Genomic DNA, 22,859 nt, shown 5'->3' on the forward strand with positions numbered 1-22,859 from the left:
CATTATATTATGTGACAGTTTTACGTTACAGTTAAACCTTCACATTTTTATACACTCGGGACCGGTTTCGACAGTGTCCCTGTCATCATCAGCCAAGAACAATTAATCGAGGACAATAAACCTTACAATATTTCAGGTATGATATAACAGTGAATATAAAATTATACATTATCTATCTACAAAAAGGTATGAACATGTCCAGGTAAAAAATCACGATTAAGAAAAATCATGTCCTGTAGGGTGTACATTTATAAAAATTTTTAATTGAAATAACGTGTTAAAAATCTGCTGTTATATTATAGCTATAGCAGAGTATGTTTATAGGTGTAAATCTATGAAGTTTTGGCACTCAAGACATATAGCTATGTTTGACAAGTTAAAGGTGTTCAAACATTTAGTTAAATGGTGTTCCACTTAAAATATGTGATGCAGTTCAGCTGAGGTTGTAGTAAATATGTTTGTAGGCTTGATTTTGGTGTTTTTAACACTCGAGATATATAGTCATGTGTGACAAGTTAAAAGTTGATAAAACATTTAGTTAATGGTGTTCCACTTAAAATATATGGTAAAGTTCAGCTGAGGCTACAACTTGGACTTGAGGAGCAGATGATTATGTAAAATATAAATATAAGTAGAATTGAACAATTAAATGGGTCACTGCTTGTTGATGTAGATGATCAGCAAGTCCTATTAAACATTTATACATATCGACAGTGGTTGTATATCATCTTGCTGAGAAGTAACAAAAGTCCTGGCTGAAATGGTGCTTGTAGATCTTATATTGTAGGTTGTGATTACATAAATTGATTAGAAAGGATCCTGATCCAAGTCGGAACCTATAAGAAATAAAATAAAACGCGATATAAAGTTACCGTATTTAAGAAACGAAAGGGAGTTAAATTTCGCGAAGTGTTGATGAATGAGAAACTCACCTCAGGTACCAAGTTGATGGTAGACGGAACGTAGTGGAACTGACAGGCTGAAGAGGGACAAGGCCTAGAAGGGAGCAGGGAGGGGCGGAGTTACTGAGTTAGGGGAAGGAGGCAATGCGGTAGAGGCGGGACTGTAATCAGGTGGGCGCGTGCGATGGTAGGGGAAATATGTAAGCGTGTTGTGTATTGTTTTGAAGATGGATCGGTTTTTTGGTATTTTAAGAGTGTTCATTATTTTGATAAAAGTGTCAAAAAGTATTGTAGGTTTTTCGGAAAGATCGTTAAGGTTAAAATTTGGGTTATTGTATTGATCGAGTGAGATGTAGAATTGTTCGGTGAAATCGAGTATGGGGCCTTTATTTATTATTTCAATGATGTCTATGTCGTTATTCATACCATAAAATGTATGTTTATAATCATGTATATGTTGGCCTATTGCGGAAAATTTTCTGTATTTTATCGCATTTACGTGTTCAGTATATCTAATTTTGAACGATCTACCGGTCTGTCCAAGGTAGGTGCTGAGACAGTCGTTACAGTGGAATCTGTAGACGCCTGATTTGTCAGAAGGGTTAGAGGTATTGATTGAGTTAGAATTGTACAGGATATCTAGATTTCTGTTATTAGTTTTAAAGGAGATGTTAGTTTTCTGTTTCTTAAATATATTTGTAATTTTGTAAATATTACGGTTGTAGGTAAAGGTTGAAAAAGATTTCGATTTAGTAGCTTCTTTAGTTAAGTTCGATTTTGGGCGATGTCTGAATTTGCTGATTATATTTTCTATAAAATTCTTGTTGTATCCATTATGAGCTGCGATATTACGTATGGTATTTAATTCTTTGTTAAGGTCTGATTTCGACATTGGGACATTAAATGCTCGATGTACTAAGCTATTATAAGTGGCCCGTTTATGGCTTAGGGGGTGAATAGAGTCTTCTTGTATTGTAGTGGCAGTATGTGTAGGTTTTCTATAGACATTATATTTGAAGATTTCATTCATAGATTTACACCTATAAACATACTCTGCTATAGCTATAATATAACAGCAGATTTTTAACACGTTATTTCAATTAAAAATTTTTATAAATGTACACCCTACAGGACATGATTTTTCTTAATCGTGATTTTTTACCTGGACATGTTCATACCTTTTTGTAGATAGATAATGTATAATTTTATATTCACTGTTATATCATACCTGAAATATTGTAAGGTTTATTGTCCTCGATTAATTGTTCTTGGCTGATGATGACAGGGACACTGTCGAAACCGGTCCCGAGTGTATAAAAATGTGAAGGTTTAACTGTAACGTAAAACTGTCACATAATATAATGTATTGAAAAGGTGGAACTTATTGTACTTTTCTTTGATGTGAATTCTGCTTCAATACGGAACCCAAATATGAAGTTCTTAACTTTAAATAATGTAGCCAACCAGGCAAAAACTAAAGCTTATTATTACATGAACTTAAGAATCAAAATAGGAAAATTAATCAAAGACATAGACTTCTTAAAGAAATGTATCGCCTACGATCTGACTCCAAACTTTCTAAAAAATAACAATAAGAAACATGTTTTACCACATCAATATAAAGTTAACCGTAAGACTAACAAATTATGGCTCAAAAATGAATTGAAATTTCTACATAAGAAAAAATCACTCTTAAACAACCGATTGTATGAAACCCACCTCGAAGTTGCCATGTTGTTATCAGACTCACAATGGAACATTTTCCAAGAGAAAATTTACAGTAAACTATCCACTTTGCTTGTCCAAAAACAGTCCACATTAGATAACAAATTTCAAACCCTCCTCAACAGATCTTCCATAACCAACAAACCATCTAATAACCTGATCAACCCAAACACTGCCAGTCACCCTATAGCTGACTTTCACTCTCCTTTCATCAATTTATCTAATACAACATTCGATGATGAAGAAATCACTATTTTGTCAAAAGGCCCTAAACACAACTGGCCTAATTATAACCCATTAAATGTTGTGAAAACACTAATAGTAGAAACGGAAACAGCGATAAAGAAGATGCCTCATGATATACAAGATGAACTCAGACACGAAGCCAACAAACAGCTTAAGAAAATCTTTACATCACCTACCCAAAGCATGACCAAATCTCAACTCGAAGATAGAAATAAAATCATTCAACTTAAAAATAAAATTAAAGATACTCATACTATCGTCACGAAAGCAGATAAAGGCAACACCACTGTTATTATGAATCAAAGAGAATATGTATCCAAAACCAAAATGTTTTTCACAGACAGCACTTTTACAATAATTAACAAAGATCCTACACAAACCATTCAACGGCAATTAAAACAGACGCTTAAAAACACATCATTTCTTTTAACCGACAGTGAAAAAAGCAAATTAATTAAAATGAACCCAGGACTTCCCACCGTTAAAGCACAGCCTAAAATACATAAACCTAATGTCCCAATACGTCCTATAGTAAACTACAGACCGAGCCCATTGTACAAAGTAGCACAATTCACCCAACAATTTCTTAAAAGACACTACACCTTTAAGTCTAGAAAATCTATCAAGAATACACTACAACTTATCAAACAACTGAATGACTTTACACTTCAACCATACCATTCTTTACATTCGTTTGATATCACTAATATGTACAGTAGTATTAAACCAGAAAAACTTCTTAAAATTATCCCTCAAAATTTGCATAACCATAGTCAACTTAGTCAACTTGAGATCACTGACTTTATGTCTATCTTGAAACTTTTAATCAATAACAACTACTTCACCTTCGATAAAATAATTTACAAGCAAGACGGCCTAGCCATGGGATCCCCAGCCTCCGGCATTTTAGCAGAAATATACTTAGATTTTTTAGAACATACAAAAATTGACAATAACACAACATTTAGCAATATACATCTTTGGTCCAGGTACATCGATGATGTATTTATTATTATGGACCAACGCACTACAGATGCAGCTACCACCCTAACGCACCTTAACACTATTGATACAGACATAAAATTTACACTGGAATCCGAAGCCAATAATACTATTAACTTTCTTGATCTCACCATCACCAGACTTTTATCTTCCTTCAAATATAATGTCTATAGAAAACCTACACATACTGCCACTACAATACAAGAAGACTCTATTCACCCCCTAAGCCATAAACGGGCCACTTATAATAGCTTAGTACATCGAGCATTTAATGTCCCAATGTCGAAATCAGACCTTAACAAAGAATTAAATACCATACGTAATATCGCAGCTCATAATGGATACAACAAGAATTTTATAGAAAATATAATCAGCAAATTCAGACATCGCCCAAAATCGAACTTAACTAAAGAAGCTACTAAATCGAAATCTTTTTCAACCTTTACCTACAACCGTAATATTTACAAAATTACAAATATATTTAAGAAACAGAAAACTAACATCTCCTTTAAAACTAATAACAGAAATCTAGATATCCTGTACAATTCTAACTCAATCAATACCTCTAACCCTTCTGACAAATCAGGCGTCTACAGATTCCACTGTAACGACTGTCTCAGCACCTACCTTGGACAGACCGGTAGATCGTTCAAAATTAGATATACTGAACACGTAAATGCGATAAAATACAGAAAATTTTCCGCAATAGGCCAACATATACATGATTATAAACATAAATTTTATGGTATGAATAACGACATAGACATCATTGAAATAATAAATAAAGGCCCCATACTCGATTTCACCGAACAATTCTACATCTCACTCGATCAATACAATAACCCAAATTTTAACCTTAACGATCTTTCCGAAAAACCTACAATACTTTTTGACACTTTTATCAAAATAATGAACACTCTTAAAATACCAAAAAACCGATCCATCTTCAAAACAATACACAACACGCTTACATATTTCCCCTACCATCGCACGCGCCCACCTGATTACAGTCCCGCCTCTACCGCATTGCCTCCTTCCCCTAATTCAGTAACTCCGCCCCTCCCTGCTCCCTTCTAGGCCTTGTCCCTATTCAGCCTGTCAGTTCCACTACGTTCCGTCTACCATCAACTTGGCACCTGAGGTGAGTTTCTCATTCATCAACACTTCGCGAAATTTAACTCCCTTTCGTTTCTTAAATACGGTAACTTTATATCGCGTTTTATTTTATTTCTTATAGGTTCCGACTTGGATCAGGATCCTTTCTAATCAATTTATGTAATCACAACCTACAATATAAGATCTACAAGCACCATTTCAGCCAGGACTTTTGTTACTTCTCAGCAAGATGATATACAACCACTGTCGATATGTATAATTGTTTAATAGGACTTGCTGATCATCTACATCAACAAGCAGTGACCCATTTAATTGTTCAATTCTACTTATATTTATATTTTACATAATCATCTGCTCCTCAAGTCCAAGTTGTAGCCTCAGCTGAACTTTACCATATATTTTAAGTGGAACACCATTAACTAAATGTTTTATCAACTTTTAACTTGTCACACATGACTATATATCTCGAGTGTTAAAAACACCAAAATCAAGCCTACAAACATATTTACTACAACCTCAGCTGAACTGCATCACATATTTTAAGTGGAACACCATTTAACTAAATGTTTGAACACCTTTAACTTGTCAAACATAGCTATATGTCTTGAGTGCCAAAACTTCATAGATTTACACCTATAAACATACTCTGCTATAGCTATAATATAACAGCAGATTTTTAACACGTTATTTCAATTAAAAATTTTTATAAATGTACACCCTACAGGACATGATTTTTCTTAATCGTGATTTTTTACCTGGACATGTTCATACCTTTTTGTAGATAGATAATGTATAATTTTATATTCACTGTTATATCATACCTGAAATATTGTAAGGTTTATTGTCCTCGATTAATTGTTCTTGGCTGATGATGACAGGGACACTGTCGAAACCGGTCCCGAGTGTATAAAAATGTGAAGGTTTAACTGCAACGTAAAACTGTCACATAATATAATGTATTGAAAAGGTGGAACTTATTGTACTTTTCTTTGATGTGAATTCTGCTTCAATACGGAACCCAAATATGAAGTTCTTAACTTTAAATCGGGAATTTTAACCATACTTGGTTAATTCCCCTGGCATGGGGACTGGGTGTAAGTGTCGTCTTCATCATCATTTCATCCTCATCATGACGCGCAGGTCGCTATGCCTTGTGAGAGTGTATTTCAACCATTTCATACATAATCCACCTATACTTCAGTTAATTGCACCTAAAATTACCCACTGGGACACCAATGTCCGTGCACCATAACGGTAAGTAACCATATCCTTTATAAGAGTTATCAATGTACAGTACACGTCCGCTATAAAAAGTACGGCATATAGCGAGAACTCTGTTATAACGACAGTCTTTTTCTGTCCCTTGAAAATTACTATATTAAACTATGTATTATCCTTCGGTTACAGCGAGAACTCTATTTCTGATACATCCATTATTACGAGCGATTAAGCGTGCGTAATTTTTTCTATTATTAATATTTATGCACTCCAGTGATTATATTAAATGTGATCAATCATCGTCGGTAGACATTCAAAGTCGAAGGCAATAGCGGAGTCCATTAGTAACACTCATCGACTGGCATTCTATATGCACAATTCGAAATGAAAGAGAACATGATTTCGTATTAAATGCGTGAATAGTGAGGCCAATAGCAGTAGTTAAATCGATAGAAATAAATGATGAACTAAACGATCGCTTAATTTTAAAACTGCAGTATGTACTGAATTTTTTTTGCTAGTTGTTTTACGTCGCACCAACACAGATAGGTCTTATGGTGACGATGTGAGAGGAAAGGCCTAGGAATGGGAAGGAAGCGGCCATGGCCTTAATTAAGGAACAGCCCCAGCATTTGCCTGGTGTGAAAATGGGAAACCACGGAAAACCATTTTCAGGGCTGCCGACAGTGGGGTTTGAACCCACATTCTCCCGGATGCGAGCTCACAGCTGCGCGCTCCTAACCGCACTGAAATTACAAGAATATGATACACCTCAATATACGGCGAAGAGTGGATGACTGATTTCGTAAGTTAGATTATTTAGTAAGACCTCGTTAGGCGTTTCTTCAGGGAACAAGGAAAGAATGTGTTAAGTGAGAAAACGTACCACTGAAGACACAAATAAAGACTATCCAACACAAATATGTAAACAGGTTAATATGTTTTTTTCCTAAATGCATGCATTTTACGTTGCGTATGCACAGGTACAGTGAAAGATATAGGCTATCTACCATATCTAAAGATGCGATGAAAGTACTGAAAGATATGAAAAAGACGAGAGAACAAATATGAAAACCTCTTCCACTGGGGCTTAAAAACACCTGACAAGAAATATAAAAGCATTTACAGTGGGGCCCCACATAAGTATCAGCGCATTATTGCAGATCGCACGGTTTCTACTAAAAAAAGTTGTCACCTGAAGCCTTATATTTCGGACCAGTGGGTTAAATATTGTTTTCTGTTCACACTCTTTGACCATGCATTATTTGGAGGTTAAACTCGGCCAAGTGCAAGAGAAATAATCTGACCATCATCTTAAATAAGACAACACTTCGACGAGTCAAAACTCGAAGGTGCGAGTTTCAATATACATGCCACCGTTGAAGGATGTGGAAGCCTGTCCATTTCCTGGATTTTGTCTTCATTAGTAACGATTTCACGACTTTTTAAGTACCTATAACAGGGCTGCCACAAGATAAATATGCACCATGCTAGTCAACTTCACATGATTATGTTCCTAATCCTTACATAGTCTATCACGCAACAAATATTAGCTACCCTTCACTGTGTCACTCAGCACAGAATAAATTTCTAACTTCAGAATTGAATGCAAAATACAAACAGGCTTATTAGGTTATTCAGCAATATCAATGAAATCCAGAAAGCAAAAGTGAACATTCCTAAGGCTAATGGCTTGCTTCCCAAAGCTATAATTTACTCTCAAAGTTCCGAATTTCAAGGCCATTTCCCGTTTTCATGTAACTTTCCCCGACCTGCCTCTTGTGGGGGGTGCTCTAATCTGTGTTGGAAATCACGTTCCTCTGACAAGGGTGACAAAGAACTATTTCAAAGCTGGGAAAAATATTATTGTACTGAGCGTTAATAGTGAAAATTTATGACGCGATTAATGAGGAATATTAAAATAAATTTTATACGACGTGAATTGGGACATCGAATTTACAACGTGCTAAGCCAGAAATCGCCTTAATGAGCAACACACTACGGGGTTTCACTGTATTTTCTCGCGTCTGGTTAAATTTTGGAAAGGCTATTCCCGAGTAATTTGTAGCGAAAAGGTAATCATTACTCTACTGGTGCTTGAAATATGTTTTCATGATACATATGAGGTTAAGTTAGGTTAGGTGACTGTTTGAATAAGAAAACTGTAACATTTTCCACATGGAGTGATACTACTACAATTTTTCAGAATTAAATTGAACATAGGCATTCACATTGTCTCGGAATTAGACAAATAACCTACAGGTAAGCCATAGTATGGAAATCCGCGAAAACGCAAATTCTGAAAAAACGGATTGCCGTTACATACCAATTTTAATGTGTGTTGGGTTTTCCCCGACTTTTATGAAAACGCCGGGTATAACGACAATCCATTATAGCAAGTAAATTTTTCGCCGTTATGAATTCTCACTATAACAGACTTCTACTGTACGTGTTTAATGCATGTATGTACTGTATGAATGTGTTCATACCTATACTGAGGGATGGCTCTGAGGATAAACTCATAAGGCTTGTAATTTCTGTTTTCTTAGTTTGTACTTCCTACCTGAAAAACTATATCACAGTCTTGAAAACTATACAGAAGAGATGTATGAAATATTTTTTCCTGTTTTCCAGAAAATGTTTACACATCATGAGTTCCTTATAACAGACAAAGAAGTAATTCAGTTTTTGGAAGCTGAGGCCAGTGATGATGAAGACAACTCACCTTGGATGAAGACCAACTGTTCCTATGTGAAGATATTGAATCAGGACTGTGAAATATATATGGATAACTTCTTCAACTCATATAATCTGCAGTTTTTTCTTGCAGAAAAAAATTGAAAGCTTGTGGTACAGTGCGCATAAATAGAAAAAATATGCCAAGGACAAAGTTATGAAGAGAGGGGATATTCACTTTCTGGCTAATAATTGCATATTTTGCCTCAAGTGGATGAACAATAAACCAGTTTACCCATATCCACTTTCATATCACCACCTGAGGTAACTACTGTACAATAGCACATGCAGAGTTCCCCTGTTTCAGTTATCGTTCCCCGTCCTGGCCTGGTTACCAAGTACAACAAGTGTTTGGGGAGTGCAGATGTCATGGATCAGGAAAAAGTAAGTTATGAAATTGACTGCAATGCAAAAATATAACCAATACCTCCGACTTTCCTTTGATCTGACAGACACTGGAGTGAATAATTCATGTGAAGTGTACCTCAAACTCTGCAAGGATACTGGCCAAAATTCAGAAATACCATTTACCTCACTGGATTATTTGATCATGAGAAGATCATTACTTGCCGTGGTAAACACCAGAAAGAGTTGTAGATTCTAATAATAATAATAATAATAATAATAATAATAATAATAATAATATGGCCTCAGCTACCGTGTGCAGACATTTCGATATGATGCCAGGTGTGCGAATTGCGCAAGGAAAAACAAGAAAATCACACTAATAACCTCTGCTCAATCTGTAATGTTAAATCAATCAATCAATCAATCAATCAATCAATCAATCAAATCAATCAATCACCACTGATCTGCATTAAGGGCCACTACCCAGGTCGCAGATGCCCCATCTGTAGTTTACCTAGCCTTTCTTACATAACTGCAACGAATTAGGAAATTTATTGCACATTCCCTTGGTAAATTATTCCATCTTTATGTTCATCTTTGCTTTGTTGCGAAATGGAACTGCATCCAAGAATACCATGCCTAAGCCTAGGACTTTATTGTTGAGATGTTTAGTGAATGATCTGTACAGAAACAGTAAATAATAAGTACAGTATATACCTTTAAATTAGCAGTTTACTTTTCCGAAATCCTGCCAATTTGTTACCTTTAACATACAGTACAAAGGGACATATACGTCCCAATAGTTTTTTCGGAAATGGGGATGTTTCCTTCAAAACAAATTATTTCATAATTTAAGTTGGTCCCAAATAGACAGTATATCATAAAATGCCATGAATGTATGCAGCAGTTTTCTTATGTATTTCAAAGTGTTAAAACCATCGAGCTACGCTGTACTCGCCTTGAAATTTGTTTTCCCAAGGCCGTAGCAAACTCTTTTGCTTTTGCAAGAAGTACAGGCCCACTGACTGGAATTCTTTTGCCTCTCGCTTGCTTGAACCACTTTAACATACATTCATCAATGTCGGGACTTTCTGATCCATGCACTCTTTTTCCTGTACTCCTTTTTCCATTTCGTCAATAACTGTAATTTTTTCGGCTAGAGTCAACAATTTGTACTGGACACATGAGGGCTTGGAAGGAGCCATGATACCATACTGTACTCAACAGAACACAAACTTCGTACAAAACACTACATGAGTACATTAAAAAGACATAGGAAGACACTCGATTTTTCACGTCTGCAAGAAGACTGACTGTTATGAGTGCAGCGTGATTATTACCAGTCGAAGCGACCTTGAGAGCACTGAGCACAGACAACCAGCGCCAGCCAGGAATTCAGCGGCCAGTGCCAACATGATGGTTGAATACAAGAACTGGACTATTTAAGTAATGAAAACTATTCAGAAATAAAAAGCTTTTTTTATAATTTTTGAGTTTATTACTTCGAATTAACCAATATAAATTTGAATTAGAGATGATATTTTAATATTATGACTTACTTAACTTATTTCCTGTATCTCCTAAGTGGAGCATAGGGCATCAATGAACTTATTTTAATATTATGTTAATACGAAATTCAAGGGACCAGAGGAAGAGTTTGAATTATTGACAAATTTGAATTTAAAATGTTCAAATTATTCAGGTTACACTACGTTATCTTCCTCAACTCTAAAATTAGCCTTGTTTAGGTAGAAATGCCACGAAACGCCATTGTGCACAAATGCAGAAACATTGTAGGGTGCTGGATTTTTGCGTGCATTTCTCATCTGTCGAACCAACCCTTCTGGAGTGTATACTAGGAAGTTTCTTCCTTTTACAATTTGGTTTACGTCACACCGACACAGATAGGTCTTATGGAGGCAATGGAATAGGAAAGAGCTAGGAGTGGGAATGAAGCGTCCGTGGCCTTGATTTAGGTACAGCTCCAGCATTTGCTTGGCGTGAAAAGGGAAACCACGGAAAGTCATTTTTAGGGCTGCCAACAGTGGGGTTCGAACCCCGTCTCTCCCAAATGCCAGGTGATAGCTACATGACCTGCTGAAGTTGGGGGGGATTTTGTACTGCTTCTATACACATACACAAAATTAGTGGACTTCTGGTGTACTCCAAAGCTGTCTGATATCGTAATTTCCATCTCTACATTAGGATATTTCATGAGATAAGACTAAATGCTAGTTGAAATCAACGCTTCCTCACTTTCTTTCAGTCTAGTCCCAAATATAACATTCCACTGAGGAATTACAATTTGGTTTACGTCTCAATACGTTTCTCTCAATATATTGTTAAGAGAAACAATATGTATACTTACCTATAATAAGAACCAGCATAGGACTGAAAAGTGAGTATGTTGTGGTTGTGGGTTCATTTTTGGGAAAGTCTGATACTGGGCCATGAAAACGATCCTTATCTGAATCGTCTCTGAACACAGGTAAAAAAATTTCTCTTTCTAACCATTAAATTATAAACAGCCGGCTTCCATACAGAGAAGAGGAAAAGGACCCTGAACTTCCAATGGGGTAATCAACACAGCTTGCAAATCAAACTGAAATTCCAACACTGTCTTTGCTTTCTCTTTACTAATATCTTTCAAATTTTGGGCAGCTTCTTTCCTCTCCACATGGTCCCTGTGTGATTCTTTCTCATCATCAGTTTTCTTTTTTCTTTTCTTTTTTTCATATTTTGAACAAGGTTTGAAGTGATCCTTTTTTTTTTTTTTTCAGGAACATGGAAGACAATTTTGTATTCACAAAAAATTATTCTGTAGTTTTCAATTTTTGCACATCTTCTTTCTGACTAAATACATCTCTCTTAGAACAGTTCATAAATTTTTCTAATGTTCAGGTTAGTTTCTAGAAATCTGTACTCACTTTTCTTCTGACAGTAGGATGATTCTATGCTCAGGAAAGACAGTACATGTTCTCTAATAAATAATTCGTCTTCCATCTTAAATTTGTTCTTGGGTTTGTGTTTCCCTCGCATCTCAGGCAGCAAAATTTCTTCTTCGTTGACTTTGCATAGTGCTCCGCTGACTAAACTTCCAGATATCTTTCATATGCCCAGGAAAGTTGTTTCCCTTTTTCTTGGCTGTTCAGTTACATGCTGAATAACAAACTGGCATTGTTGGAGAAGTGTTAGAAGGTTCCGGAAGTATTTGTAGATTTTTGTCTTTCTTCTTCTGAAAGCTTACTCGAACATGTATGGCTGTTTTTGTGTACATGCCTTGGAATTTTGGTACGCCTTGGTGCTATTCATTTTCCTTTCAGGATTTCATGACCTTCTCCCTTGAGATGAATTTTCTTTTCAATATTTCTTTTCCACTTGGCAGGATCGGATGTCTTATACTTCTTGGGTGGTGACTGTTGAGAACTTTCCCTGGATAAAGGTGTGTCAGGGGTAGGATTTGTCTCCCTTCGACATTCATTGTTCCTCTGTAAGGGTACTGGATGAGGCGAAATCTTGTGACTTTGACCTAAAAAAAATATTTTCAGTATCGACAGGCTCTCTGTCATCACCTAGAAATAGAAAGTATAATATTAAGGCATACAAAATCCAAACTAAAAACACTTATATTTGGTTGTGCCTGTAACTACTTATCATTAAAGTTGATCAAGTGTCTGGAAAGAACTGACAACTTTCCATCTTTTCAAGGAAAATTACCTTGCATAGAAATTGGCTTTACTATTTTACATACATACATTATCATTATAGACTGTTATGCCTTTCAGCGTTCAGTCTGCAAGCCTCTGAGAATTTACTAAACGTCGCCACAATCCTCAATTTGCAACTAGTGTTGTGGCCTTATTTAGTTCTATACCTCTTATCTTTAAATCATTAGAAACTGAGTCTAACCATCGTCATCTTGGTCTCCCTCTACTTCTCTTACCCTCCATAACAGATTCCATTATTCTCCTAGGTAACCTATCCTCCTCCATTCGCCTCACATGACACCACCACCGAAGCCCGTTTATGCGTACAGCTTCATCCATCGAGTTCAATCCTAAATTAGCCTTTATCTCCTCAGTCCGAGTACCATCCTGCCATTGTTCCCACCTGTTTGTACCAACAATCATTCTTGCTACCTTCATGTCTGTTACTTCTAACTTATGAATAAGATATCCTGAGTCCACCCAGCTTTTGCTCCCGTAAAGCAAAGTTACTATTTTACATGCATGCATATTAATTAAGCATAATTATGTAAAACTGTGAATTCAGGGGCTTAGAAGACAAAGAAAAAACCACAATTTATAAAATGGTTTCTTCAAAGGATGAAGTTACCGTACTCATTTATTTTGTAAAGAGAAACAATATGTATACTTACCTATAATAAGAACCAGCATAGGACTGACAAGTGAGGATGTTGTGGTTGTAGGTTCATTTTTGGGAAAGTCTGATACTGGGCCATGACAGGGATCCTTATCTGAATCACCTCTGAACACAGGTAAAAAAAATTTCTCTTTCAACTTTGCAATAGAACTAAGAAATTAAATAATCACAATTATAGAAACTTATCAGAATTAAGACTGATGAACCTGAACATCGGCTACTGCCTGGTGATTGGACATAATCCATTGGTGAGTTACTACTGCTGAACGTAGTTGATGAATTTTCACATAAATCAAGTTGTCAAAGTGTTCATCCCCTGGTGTTTAGGAACCTATCCATTTGTGCAACGATCGCAAACACTAGGGCATACAATGTAACAATCCTCATGCATCCAGTAATAAAAAGCAGAACACAGCACATTGTTGCACAGCACGACACTTCAATTACTTTGCAGCAGTGAATGTTCCCAACTTCAACAATGGTGACTATGGTAAACTAACCACAGTGCAGAATCATTACTTCTGCATATTGGAAAATAATGACAAAGTAGTTTAGCTGATTGCAGCCATACAGAGTAAGATACAGATACAATACTTTACCAGAGGGTAGATATACCAATAGAATATAGACCTTAAATCCAGATTTCTATTCCATTTTCACTAGTTTGCCTGGGAGACGGCATGTTCTGATAACAAGTGGTATAAGGCACACTGATTCATCATTAGAGATTGGAATTATAGGCACGAATAAGTTAGAATGCAAACGTATGTAACCAAGTTACAAGCGCCTTCTACCCACACAACGGTTCTGCAGTGAGATTTACATAAATATTAGCAATCTGAACAATCAGAACCCCTAAAATTTATGCAACTCACTGGCATAACTGTAAAGCGACTAGATGATATTTACGCCTTGTTCAAATATGTTTGTATTCTAACCTCTTCGTGCCTATAATTCCCATCTCTATTCATCATAGTATTCAAGTTATTAAATCCCTGCCCACCGAGCTCGATAGCTGCAGTCCTTAAGTGCGGCCAGTATCCAGTATTCAGGAGATAGTGGGTTCAAACCCCACTGTCGGCAGCCCTGAAGATGGTTTTCCGTGGTTGTCCATTTTCACACCAGGCAAATGCTGGGGCTGTACCTTAATTAAGGCCACGGCCGCTTCCTTCCCAGTCCTAGCCCTTTGCTGTTCCATCATCGCCATAAGACATATCTGTGTCGGTGCGATGTAAAGCCAATACCAAAAAATAAAAAATCCCTGCTCTGAAGCACTGATAGGAATGAGGACTATGCACATTTAACAGAAAACTGAAGAGCTGTGTTCACCGCTATTTGTGGCTGGGTCATTCCAGTTCTGGAACTTGACAATGTTTAAACCCCATTGTAGTACTGTTCGTGAAAAGTGAGAAACTGAGGCATTTTTCACTCAATTCGAGCATGCCATCTGACAGTACTGCTTTTAACTGCGTCATTCCTCTCAGTTAATATTTTATATTGACGAGAATACTGACGTCATTGTAATGACCTATGTAGAGTTCAGTTCAATATTTGTCTGTGTCTGTTACAACATGAATGAGTGGACTTTAATGAAACTTGGTATTTCAGTTTAGAATAACGTGAAGTAGGATCTTACCTTAAAGTTGTGCTTCAGAAGTACCCTAAAGTATAAAACTCTGTGTCTCTCTCTTACACTTGGTTTTTACAAAAAAATAGCTCATGGTGAATTTTGACATCACTGGGTCACATGAAATTTGCATTACGGAAATTAGCGTGTTGGAAGTGTAACCATGGGAACCATACAGGCTGTGATGTAAGATATGGTTGGATGGCCAGACAATGTTACCTAGTAAACGTGCAGGTTATGTCATGACTGGTGGTCATCTGAAATTAGTAGCCACTGATGGATGGCCATGACCGAGAGGCATATATCTTTTTCCAATACAGTGAAAATAAGGGAAATATCACTGGGAGTCATGTGAAAGTTTAAGTCCAAGAGGTGTATAGACTGCAGAGAGAATTGCTATGGAGATCGCTCCGGCAACGTTTTAAATGCTTTCTACCTTGTGATTATTTTTTAAATACTAACCCGATACTAGGCACTATTTTATAACTGGAAGGAAGAGATCAAATCAAAATCAGAAATGTATAAAAATCAGACTTTAAAGGGCCACAGAGAAAAAGGAAGAGTACACCAAGACAAGCCACGGACAGGGAGAGGCATGTCCACTTATTTCCTTTTTTTTTTTTTTTTTTTTTTACAATTGGCTTTATGTCACACCTACACAGATAGGTTTTATGGCGATGATGGGACAGGAAAGGGGTAAGAGTGGGAAGGAAGTTGCCATGGCCTCAATTAAGGTACAGCCCCAGCATTAGCCTCATGTGAAAATGAAAAACCACAGAAAACCTGTCTTCAGATGACCACTTATGTGCCTCAGAATCTGTGGAACAATGTGAGGGGTGGACAAAAATGTTATTATGCACATGTTAAATGACTGTTCCTTTGACGACGGGTACTGCAGCTAATCTTCTTTACAGGGTCCAAACTATTGTTGACTAGAATAATTTTCACCTCATGCAAAACTATACCCTGCATTATCTATTTCCATGCCTTCCACATACAGAGATTACTCATTCAGTATCACTTGCAAGTCTGTTAACAAGGCCAACTTCACTGCGGCTGAAGAAAGACTGCAAGCGAGCAAAGCAGCTGAGTTTTGTTTCTGCAATCTAGTCATAAAAAGAAATAGCTGGAGAAGACTTCAAAGCCATGCATCCCAACATTCTTCATACAGTTAAGAACATAAGTCAGTATACATATTGGACCAATTTAAGAAATGAAAAATTATTTTTGTCCAGTTAGATTGGGAAAATTACACACTGTGCAGCCGTGGAAAGCTCATTATTGCTGTCTAACAGAAATAATATCATCAGATGAGACGATTCATGAAAAGATTTTCCACACAGACAGCATCCTGAAATTGCAATCTTTTATACACTTATCAGTTTTCATCTTCAAGGTTCCAGAACACAATAAAATATTGTGGTTTGCAAGCAGATATACAACAAACCGACCCTCCTAATTTGTAGCAGTGCTTGTGAAATATTGCCTGGAAACAAACAAAAAACAATGTGACAATAAAGCTATTACACACTGAGCATGGTGCAAAAAGAATTTCTGTTTTCACCATTCAATTAACATTAGTCACTTTTGCTTTCTCTTTACCAGTGATTGAAACTATAAGGTGGTAATCAGACAGAAGATATTATGCTGAGTTGGGTCTCTTGTACAGTATAATTTAAAATCCGCACTTCACTCCACTTGAAGCAACTATGTCCAATTGCACAGCATTACAGAATTCCCGCTTCTATTTCAGACCCTTGCAGTTTAAATTACGAGTTATTTTCTAGGATACAGCTTTATTGTACATTGCTTCTGTAACTGGAATTTAAAGGTAGGTTTCAGCATGAGAGGTGTGATACTTCCCTCGTACGGCACATTTAATGTCCACATGATGAAAGGTAAGTGCTGAATTTTTCCCTGTATAGAGGCATGGTCTTAAGATTATTGGGGAACATTTCCAGTCCCCTTCTTCATTTACCACTGTACGATTATTATACTACAGATAAAAAAAAATTTCTAGAGAACATTCTTTACTCCATGAGAAAGTCAGAACAAAATGGTGTTACCTGATAGAGAACCAAAAGTTTTAGCAAATCACATTAACACTTACAAAGATTTACTAACTAACTTAAATATGTAAATCAATCAAAATAGAGGGAATGAAAATAAATTTCTAATTTCTTTCAGTACAGACACAATTTCTACTTAAGCCACAAATGAGCTTATTTCAAATTAGTAGTATATTGAAATAGTACAACTTACCAAATAAGTGCTCACACACACATGTTACAACATTCAAGAAACGGGCTGATAGCGGTGGGAGTTTCTCTACAGGTGGCAACACATTTGCAGTACACTCAGTGTTAGAATGTCCTTCTTCTCTGCATAGAACACAAAGCTTTGGCAACTCCTAAAAACATTGAAGTATGTTTTACATCTTATATGTAACCAATCAAAGCAACAATCTCCCAATATAATATCTAATGTACCATAACTATAGAAAATTGGATGTGAAAGTCTAATGAATTATAAGTAACAAAACAAATCCATGGTGCAAAAGCCCATTAGGACCATGGCCAGCCAAGAAGACTGCTACACAACCAAGTGGCTTGTGGAATGCCATATGGTCATTGTGGCTACATCCTCAGCCATCCTGATTGGCTTTCTAGACCAGAAAATTATAAATAACTTACATTAATATCAAGCAAAAGTATGGGCATGTTACAGGAGTACTTGCATCTAAAATAAACAAAAGCTCTAAAGACTGAACTAATCGGAGGACACTTTGCATGTATACTCCCTAAGTTCTGTGTACCCAGAAGCAATTATTGGAGTGAAGAGAAGGGGTATAATAAAATTCTGCTGCTAAAGAAATATATGATTCCTCTTATTATTGCTTTCTATAGTACTGGTACAGGCAAAGAGCTAGCTCACATGTTTAACAATACTCTAGTTTGAAAGAGTTGGCCTCTGTAGCATAATGGTTAGTGTTATTAGTTGCCATCCTCGGGGGCCCGGGTTCGATTCCCGGTACTGCTAGAAATTTAAGAATGTCATGAGGGCTGGTATGTGGTAGAAATAGTACATGCAGCTCACCTCTATTGGGTAGGTAAGGTAAGGGTTATTCTGCCCGAAGGCAGGTCCGAACCTCCGCAGAGGTGTTCCTGAGCCGGAGTTTACGTGCGGTAGGGTGGCCAGTTCCTTTATGCTCCTCCATTCCCTTACCCCCCACCAACAGCGCGTGGCAATCCATCCAACTCCTGACCACGCCCAATGTTGCTTAACTTCGGAGATCTCACGGGATCCGGTGTTTCAACACGGCTACGGCCGTTGGCACTCCATTGGGCGTATGCCTGAAAAGAGCTGCACCACCTCAGGATGAGGACACAGGTTTTTTTTTTTTTGGTTGAAAGAACATGACTATGGTTTATATTAAGGAGCGTCTTAGCAGTTTACAGGTTACAGTAATAAACTGTCTGGCCCCATGGCTAAACGGTAAGTGTGCTGGCCTTTGGTCACAGGGGTCCCGGGTTCAATTCCAGCAAAGGGCAGGAATGTTAACCATAATTGGTTAATTCCCCTGGCACATGGACTCGGTGTATCATATGTCTTCTTCATAATTTCATCCTCATCACGACATGCACGTCGCATACGGGCGTCAAATCAAAAAACCTGCACCAGGCCTTTCCGGAGGCCACATGCCAGATTTTTTAAATTATTATTATTATTATTATTATTATTATTATTATTATTATTATAGTAATAAACTACCAGCTCGGTCTCCAAATCAGTTCCCAACTAGGCCAAGAATTGGTATTGGGGGAATGGCTACACTACAGATAAAAACATTACAAGATGCACATTAATATAAGCTATCAATCAGCTTGCAAATAGACCGAGTTATAAGAGACTGATGACCACCTCCTACAATGAAACAACAGCAACAACAACTTTTATTTGACCAGTAAACATATTAGTCATTAATATACAAAAATATTAACAAGATTATAAACTTTGTTTGCACAATAACATACAATGCATAAGTCAGAATCTATGTTACCACAAAACCATAAACAACAAACATGAAAACATAGCCAAATGGTGGACATGTTTTGAAGCATTCATTGCAAAACTGTCCTGTTTAGTGCTTAGTCATTCTGGCTGTCACAATGCCTCTTTGGAAATCATGTCTACGTGTGCAAATGTACTTTCTCTAGATTTTGTGAAATACATATCTGTACATTTATGAAATTGTACAATACAGTACTTCAATTATCTAACTGCCCTCACAAATTATTTCATATCCCCGAGTTTTCAACCCACAGGTAATTCCAATAATACACACTACCAATGCCCTATAATGCAGGATACTGTGAAAGAAAGCCTTATTTAAATGCCACAATTAAATCACCAGCCTACATACCTGTAAACTGTTTGAAAGCCACAGCATGTAATTTAGGAGATAAGATTTATAAAACACTACAATTATAGTAGGGGCTGCCTGGCCAAGGAGGTAAAGGCGTGCTTAGTTCACTTGAAAGGACATGGGTTTGATTCCCTGTCAGGAAGTCAAAAAATTTACGAATCAATATTTCCACTTCTGGACGTGCATATGGCCCAGAGGTTCACTCAACCTACACTAAAAATGAGTACCAGGTTAATTAAAGTTAAGATAAATAGTGATCGTGAAGTACTGCTGCCCTGTACCATCACCTTCTAGTATACCTCCCAGCCTCCCCCCTTTGCTCGGAGCATTGGAGGCTGGTCTACTTCACGCTGCCAGCGCCACAGCAGCCAAAGTGATCCCTATGTAATGTTTGCAAAGAAGCACACAAGCCACTGGAACAGCATTTCCCTTTGCTGGTTTTGGTAGACATGTAATTTTTAGATTAATTTATTTCCCTCAGGGTTTGCCTCTAGTAACTCTGTGTCACTTGATGCACGCCAGTTTTTCCACTGCACTGCATCAGAAGAGTTTTTGGCGTGGGAGTAAGTTGAACCGGCCTCTGCGCCAAGTTTAAATATTTCTGATTTCCCCCTATTTCATTTAAATGTCTCTCAGACGTTCCAGCTGGAACGTCTTGAGAAAGCACGTTAACTCCCATTTATTGGTTGTATTTGTTATCTTGTGTTTCCTCTTACTTTGAAGATTGTATTGCAGAGCTTTTAGATTAATCTAAGATATATTTAGGGAAATGCCTCGGAAGCAAACAGGCGGCCCAGCTAAAAGCTAAGGCATCTGAAGTAACTGGGTGGCGAGTAGGGTAAACTCCTATGAGAAAATGCAGGCGGACATTAAATATAAATTAAGGTGGAACCGAGATCAATAGTGCTTACCCCAAGGTAGCCCATCCCGGGAGCAAGGATACGCTGACGCGTGTCAAACAGCTGGACTCACGAGAGAACGAAAGACCACGAAATCCTGCCTCGCTCACTTCAAAAAGGGAAGATTGGCCTTGGTCCAATTATCGAGTTACCAATCAGAACGCCGGAGTTTGCCTATCGCCACCCAGATTCACCAATCACAACTCTTTATCCAGTTGCGATGTTTATACAATCTTCCTGAACATATACAGACACCAATCGCGAACTTTCCATTTTCCAGAATTAGCAAGGACATATTTCTAGAATCCACAATTGACAGGAGTCAACACACACTGTTCTAAAAGTCTGCATCACAACCTTTTCTGGACTGTTCCAGCTATTACAGAGCAATAATTTACAATACAGTAGTTTCTTAAGTGGATAAAGTGAATACAAATAAAATATACTACAATAATATCTTACACCATACAGGTTAGGTAGTTAAATGGAATAAGAATACAATATTCTACATTCTACAACATTCCACATAACACAGTGAGTATTCTTTAAAAAAGATTTACAAATAGCATATTCCACAACAACTTTCCACATCATAGAAATTCTACACAGGTCTCACTTGTAGTGCCTCATGGGGTCTCCACAAGGTCTGGTGCCAGAACAAAGTTCACCACACAGGATTTGGTGTGGAAATCTGGTATCACTCATCTAACGGACATGGCCAATCCATCTAAACTCATTACCAATGATGGACGATTCTATGCTCTAGGCATGCACTTTTTCAAGAATGGCAATGTTGGTGACATGGTCTTCCCTTTTGCTCCTACGGATGGATCCAAAACACTCGAGCTTTTTCAAGTCACGTCAGTAAAGGGTCCAAGTTTTACAACCATACAGCAATGTTGTGATGACAACAGCGTGGTACACCATGACTTTCGTCTTCACGGCCAGGTATTTATTCATGAACACCCGGTGTGATAGTCATCCAAATGCTGCATGGGCAGCACCAATTCTCTTCTCCACATCTTGCTCAGAGTTACAGCACAGAGATAGGATACTACCCAAGTATGAAATGTGGTCCACCTGCTCCAGTGGAGTATCTGAGATGGAGATGTTAAAATGTGGAAGGGTTGTGCCTGGTGAAGGTCATGCCAGGACCTTGGTCTTTTGAACATTAATTGTGAGACCAAACCGATCACATGCACTCCTGTAGCAGTTAACTGACTGTTGCAATTCCTCTGGTGTGAGTGAAGGTGATGCAGCATCATCAGCATACAGCATTTTGGTTACCTTTGTAACCTGGGTGAGCCTCCGGGAGCGAAGTCTTGCTAGGTTGAAAAGCACTCCATCGAAACGATACCTAACCTCCACACCTGCGTTGTTCATAGAAGATTCATGTAGCATGGCAGCCAAATATAATGCAAATAGTGTTCGAGCAAGCACACACCCCTGTTTCAGTCCATGAGAAATAGGAAATTCATCCAAGATCCTATTCTGATGGCAAACCTATCCGGTAATGCCATCATGGAGGGCCTGAACCAGATCAACAAAACGCTGAGGACAGCCGAAGTGCTTCAGTACCGCTCACATAGATCATCTTGGAACACAGTCGAATGCTTTTTGCAGGTAATAAAAGACTAAGAAAGGAGGATTCTCTTGCTCTCTGCATTTTTCCTGAAGTTGCCTTGCACAGATCAGATCAGTTGTGCCTTTGGAAGTTCGAAACCTACACTGGGACTCTTGAGAGGACTCTCTCAGAGATAACCTGGAGGCGGATGAAATGGCAATAAAACAACAACTGCAATATGTCAAAAAGCTAGATACTTTTATTGGTCACAAAACCACATCTGTTCCATATAATACGACATATATCCAAAATTAAGAACATCAAGAATGTGAGCAAATCTGAAATTCTCACCAATAATTTGCTGTGTTTTTTTATAGCAGGGTTATGCACTAAGTACAGTGCCAGTGGCATACTTCTTTACCAAACAAATCTCAGGCAAGACTGCAGAGCAACCATATACTTCATGAAAATGATTCAGAAATGGTTCAATATCCATGATGTTAGCAGTTACAACAACACTAAGTTTTACCCTGACAGGGTCCGCTTTTTCAACACAGATAATGACAGGCATCATTGGCTGGAGAGTGAGTTCCTGGTCTATCTTGAGGATGTGAAGGAAGTATGCTATGAGCAAGGAGTGAGGTTTCTCAGCAATGAAACTTACAAA

The 22,859-nt window shown here is 37.5% G+C and overlaps 1 protein-coding gene across 1 annotated transcript in view; it reads right to left on the reverse strand.

Moving 5' to 3' along the window:
* The window catches only part of LOC136864292 (terminal uridylyltransferase 7), a 482,777-nt gene that overhangs the window by 215,070 nt on the left and 244,848 nt on the right, over nucleotides 1-22,859 (reverse strand). The window contains exon 11 of the mRNA XM_067141082.2: nucleotides 17,566-17,713. Within this exon, the coding sequence (XP_066997183.2) occupies nucleotides 17,566-17,713 (148 nt within the window). The remainder of the gene's footprint in view (nucleotides 1-17,565; nucleotides 17,714-22,859) is intronic.

This window comes from Anabrus simplex, chromosome 2, assembly GCF_040414725.1.
Source record: "Anabrus simplex isolate iqAnaSimp1 chromosome 2, ASM4041472v1, whole genome shotgun sequence".
In the NCBI taxonomy this organism is placed as follows: domain Eukaryota; kingdom Metazoa; phylum Arthropoda; class Insecta; order Orthoptera; family Tettigoniidae; genus Anabrus; species Anabrus simplex.